At 33.0% G+C, this 5725-nt stretch overlaps 1 protein-coding gene across 2 annotated transcripts; it reads right to left on the reverse strand.

Annotated features, from left to right (window-relative positions):
* Positions 1 to 3836: 3836 nt before the first annotated feature.
* Positions 3837 to 5642, reverse strand: LOC145134873 (Nucleic acid-binding, OB-fold-like protein). 2 transcript variants are annotated; one of them, XM_079069685.1, is made up of 3 exons: positions 5506 to 5636; positions 5260 to 5333; positions 3837 to 4830 (listed from the first exon to the last, which is right to left on the reverse strand). In XM_079069685.1, the coding sequence occupies exon 3, from the start codon at positions 4803 to 4805 to the stop codon at positions 3966 to 3968; it is 840 nt and encodes a 279-aa protein (XP_078925811.1). In that variant the 5' UTR covers positions 4806 to 4830; positions 5260 to 5333; positions 5506 to 5636; the 3' UTR covers positions 3837 to 3965. The 2 variants fall into 2 exon arrangements, with proteins under 2 accessions (XP_078925811.1, XP_078925810.1); XM_079069684.1 differs by lacking the exon at positions 5260 to 5333 and having other exon boundaries at positions 5506 to 5642.
* Positions 5643 to 5725: the final 83 nt, after the last annotated feature.

Below are 5725 nucleotides of genomic sequence, written 5' to 3' on the forward strand. Positions count from 1 at the left end.
ACAACAACAAATTTAAACTATTGGATTCCGTGAAACTTGTTAAACAAGCATATCTCATTCGTTTTAAGTCGGATTGACATGCTCTTTTTTCCAACATGTAATTTAGAGTCTGTAAATGATTTTAGACTATAATTTTGTTGTTTTTGATGTTATATTCAATGAGTTACAATCCTTCAAACAAATGGTATAAAGTATAGATAATCAAAGTTTGATCGGTCCAAAGGGCACAATAAACAAAAACATATGCATTCTTACGAGTTGTACCGTATCAAACCCAAAAAAGTATTCATTATAACGAGTTGTAACATATCAAACAAAAACATATTTGTTTTAACGAGTTGTATCAAACCCAAAAACGCGTTTTAACAAGTTGTACCGTATGCATAAAAGTTGTACCGGTCCAAACGGGTCCAAGAACCCGGAAACTCAGACCTGGACTCAGTAAGTCTCATCCGGTCCGGTCCATGGTCCACAATAGTCTCCGAAACCGGTCCGGTCCAAGAGCCGGTCTAGTCCGGTCCAAATGCTCACCCCTGCCTCTACCGACTACCATAATCCGTGGAAATGTGCTAACTTGAAAATTTTATTATCTTTACTCATGGCATGGGCCCATATTTTTAGCGCTCATAATTTTCACTAGAGGTGGGTAAAAGAACCAATCCAAACTGATCCAAAAAAGATGCATATGGACTGAACCAGTCCTGGACCAGTTGGTCTTTTTAACAGTCCAGACTGAAAGCCTTAGTCGATCCTTAAAATTGATATACATGGCAGTCCAAACTGATCCTAAACCGGTCCAAAGTTGAACCAGTCAAAAAATAAACCAGTCCATATTTTGGATAACTGCCAATCCAAACCGGTCCAAAAAATGTAAAACCAAATATTATTAGTAGCCCAATTAAATATCAGGCCTCCAATTATGGTTTTGTTTCAACTTTTTCATACGTGTAGAATTCCCTTACTTTCCTTTTTATAATGTTTCCACCTTACTTTTCTTTTGTAAAGAAGCGATGTGCGACAAACACAAACTCCATAAGTCCATTCATTTGCTTTTTTTTTTTACTCTAAGAGCATCTCCAATGATAACTTATTTATAACTTATTATTATTGATCTTTATTTTTTTTATAACTTATTACCATTGGAGCATAGAACTTATTTGCTTTTTTTTATTGATCACTCAATATATATTGAGTGGTCCATATACTTCTATGTTTTGTCATTTAACACCCTCATACTTTAGTTATATTTCATTTTACCTTCTAGATATATTTTAGTTTTAAATATATTTTATTTATTTACTAGTTAATTATTTATATTAAATATATAATGACATTTCTTTTATGGAATATAAAATTATAATGATTACATAATTTTTTCTAATATTTTTTATCACTATTCCGTAATAGTTTTTTCGTATTAAATTTTATAATACTTTTAATTAAAATAAAATATAATGTGTGTTTAAAAAAGAATAATTAAATAAGGGGGTTTTATAGAACATTTTAGATAGATATAGATAAATTATTTAAAATTTTATAAAAAAAGCTATTTGATGAGGTTAACCATTAGAGTGATTATTTAATTATAGGTTAATTTATTGTAATAATGATGAGACAATAGTTTTAAGTCTTAATATGACTCAACCATTGGAGATGCTCTAATAATAATAACTAAGTAATAAACCATTACTCAACGACTACAAAGTATAAATGCGATCACTTACTTTTGGCAGATTTGTTTTTTCAAAAACCAGTACACTACAACGGTTAGAATTACACCAACGGATGTAATCAACATGAGCAATAGTTATAATTGTTTTTTGCTGATTTTTTTACCATATAAATACTTATTCATATCCAACTATTTTTCTCACCTCAAATTCTATCTCTTACTCAAAATGCCTCTAAATTTACACTACAAAGCTTGAAGTTTCCACACCCCGATAATGTTGGGTGCCGAAGAAGTAGTTCCCGTCCCGTTGGTCGCTCCGGTTTTGATCCGAACCAACCATTTGATGAAATTAGCAAGGAAATCATACCGCACCTGTTTGGAATAATTTTGCGCAACTACGTCAATAGAAAAAATTATACGGTAGATGCTATCGGTGTGGAAAAGTTTATGCCAGTGCAAATGCGACGCTAGAACGACATGGTGTAAGTTTTCTTATTTTTTATTATCGCTTTAATAGTTTCTTATGTTTAATTAGTTACTTTAATTTGTTCCCTTTATTTAGAAGTAATTTAATTTATGATTAATTTAGTTTAGTTTATGATTAATCATTTGCATTACATAATTCAATTATTAATTCCAAATGTAATACTAGTCGATATAACCCGGACAATGAAATGGAAAAAAGAGGCGCGAAAGTGTCATCATACACTAACACTGATGTTGATGAAGATATTGCCGACACTCAAGAAGCACGAAATGCAAATTTTACACGTACATCATCCAACATCACTCCCGGCCAAGATTACTCCAACCCCGACCAAGAAGTTCCGTATTCCGACGACAACTACAACTTTTGGAATTTCCCTCCGGATATGACATTCTGATGATATATTTATGTTTTAGAAATTATCACTAATGTTATGAACTTATTTATATTTACTATGTCTTTTACGCAATGTTATGAACCCAATTTCTCTATGTTTTCTATGTAATATTATAAACTTAATTTTTAAGTTTATATGTTAATGATAGGTTGAAGTTATGAAATCTTGGAATTATTACATATGTATTTGATGGATGATGATTTATAATGTTATGAAATAAGACAATCGAAGTGAAATAAAAAACTAGAAAAACCTAAACCTGAAAAAATCCGAAACGGAACCTGAAAAAATCCGAAACCGAACCGAAAAAAGACCGGTATCGGACCAGTTTATAGCAAAACCGATCTAGAAAAAGACCGATCCGGAAAAAGACCGATCCAAAAAAGGACGGAACCGAAAAAGGACGGACCGAGGACCGGTCTAAAAAAGACCGGTCCAAAAAAAGACCAATCCAAAAAAAAAATGATCGACTTAGGACCGATACAAGACCGGTTCAGGATCGTTTTTTGTGCACCTCTAATTTTCGCTAATGTTTATTTTAATCTTTAGGTATTTTTGAATCAAAAGAATGTCTTGCCAAGTAAGTGGTCAGGGCATCTGTTTACCATAGAGAGGAGAGGCTTCCCTTTCCCTAACTCTTTTTTTTTAAGACACAAGTCACAAGTCCTCCCCACCCATATCCTGACCCAAGCCCACAATTTTGGCCCAAATTTTAATATTTGTTAGTAGTTAAGGTTCTAAAATTTTCAAATTTTCATTTTTTAGATTAATTTATCGAAGTTAACCGTAAGGTTCTAAATATTTCAAATTTAACCTTGATATTACTCCATCGATTGTTTTTTCACTTTCATTTATCCGAATTCTACCCTTAAAGTTCTAGATATTTCAGGTTTCACTCTGAAATTTTCTCCATTAATTTCATTTAGTACATTCCATATTGATATTACACTCTCTTCCGTATAAAATAGTTTGGTTATTAGGTAGTACAGTTGAAGTTTTTACCTATGAATAAAACTCATTCAAAATATATTTTAATACAACAAAAGTAGATTATTACTATAACCAAACTATTGGATAAATATAAAAATGATGAAAATGGATCTAACAAACAGACTATCTTCAATAGTGTTTTTGTCACACAATATCTCAACTAAATAAGATATCAAACAAATCAACGTAATACCCCTAAACATAGTTTCTTGATTTTTAATTCAACTAACAAGACAAAATCACATCATATCTAATTAAATGTTTCATTCTTATGTTCAACCATAATCAGATAATCTTTATAATGTTCCTCTCAAACTTTATAAAACCAAAAATAACAAAGTTAACAAATCAAACGACTAAACCACAATCTGAAAACACCAAAATGCTACTCCATAATACATATAACATATGATGATAAATTATGATATATTTGCATTTGATAAACTTTTACTCACCACAGAACCAGAAGAAGTTAACATGAGATGCATACCTCCTAATGTAGCAACACAAGAATCAGTAGTAGACAAATGAGGCTGCACTTGTTCCCATATCTTCTTCTTTGCAATCTGATTAGGTGATGCAGCTTCAGGTAGCTTTTCTTTATCATCTTCACCCCCAAACCATATCCTCTCTCCTAGGGTTACCCCTTCAGGTGGCTCAAGCAACTCAACATTCTCATGTGACACATCAGAAGCAGCCATTAACATTCCAGATGACTTCACACCCCGCATGTTTCTTGGCTTTAAGTTAGCAAGAACTACTACTTTCTTGTCTTGTAATTGTTCAAGTGGAATGTATTTCACAAGCCCACTACAGATTATCCTTGGCTCTGGTTCTCCAATGTCTACTTCTTCAACGTATAGTGAATCAGCCTCTTCGTGTCTCCATGCTTTCAAGATTTTTCCTACCCTTATGTCTAGTGTGTTTGCCATGTCTTTTATCTTCATCATATCAACAACAACTTCATCTTTTACTTTGTTGTCATCGGTTGTTGTGGGAGTTGAAGGATCTGTGGATACAGTTTGGGATGTGCAAAAGATTCTTCTGGTTGATTTTGATGCGATTTGTAATGGGGATATGGAAAGAGAAAGAGAAAGAGAAGGAGGGATTGGTGTTGAGAGTCTATTTCCATTTGCTTTTGATGCAGAGTGTAATGGTGAAGAACATGTGGGAAGAAGTGGACGAAGGGGAATGCCACTGAGATTGCAGTAAGAAAGTAAACGTAAGCCACTGGTTTTTGGAAGGCTGATTGGCACCATTTTTATGGCTTTTTTGTGAGATATTCTGCAATGGAAATGGTTGAAAAGATTTCCAAGTGAAAACAAGATTGCATTTTCATATCATGTATTTAGTAAGAACAGAAAGCTCACACAATAAAAAACTATCACTACACATTTTGAGACAATCTGAATGACTAATTGATTGTATCGTTATTCCCATTTTGAGCATAAACACAAATGCTAAAAAGCTTCAAATCCAATCATATACCAATCGATTCAGAAGTAATCAAATTAGTTTCGCTATGAGGATATCAGAAAAACTCTATAAATCTAAATTATTCCCCAATTAAGCAACTCGTTTTGGTTTATTTCAGTTTCGAACAATACTCGCAGCTATTTGTGTTCCATGATAATGCATATAATAGAAAAAAGCAAGTAGAACTTAAAGACCTAATCCTTTTCTGTGATTAAAATCTTCTTACTATGATGCTACCTTTAATTTAAGCAAACCTAGCGCATCTCGGTCAAAAATGGTATTTAGATTAGAAGCTCGATTATGAATTTCACCTGTTATAAACAATATACAAGTCAAATCGATCAAAAATATTTAAACTTCTACGTTTTTAGAAAAATGCTGGAGTAATTCGGGGAGGTGGGAGTAAAAAACGGTGAAAGGTAAGGTGTAGACCCTAAATAGCATCAACTTTAACAGAGTACATGCAAATAATTCAAATATTACCTCCTACAGGCAATCCAACGGAGCTTCTTAGCCGGTGGCAGTAATGGTCGGAGACGCGAGGCGACGGAGGCGGGAGGATGTTGGGGATTACAGAGTGGTGGTTTTACGTTTGCTTCCCAGTCTGATCTGATTCATAAGTTCAGGATTACAAATAGTTATAAAAAGCACCCTTCATGTTTCTTAAATTTACATAAATTCCTCTTTGGAACAATTCTTTTTC

This window comes from Lactuca virosa, chromosome 8 (genome assembly GCF_052849685.1).
Source record: "Lactuca virosa cultivar CGN04683 chromosome 8, Lactuca_virosa_CGN04683_v6, whole genome shotgun sequence".
Lineage (NCBI taxonomy): Eukaryota > Viridiplantae > Streptophyta > Magnoliopsida > Asterales > Asteraceae > Lactuca > Lactuca virosa.

What these genes read in the sequence shown, in the direction of transcription:
- LOC145134873 (XM_079069684.1), bottom strand. Translation starts at nt 4,805, where the DNA reads ATGGTGCCAATCAGCCTTCCAAAAACCAGTGGCTTACGTTTACTTTCT.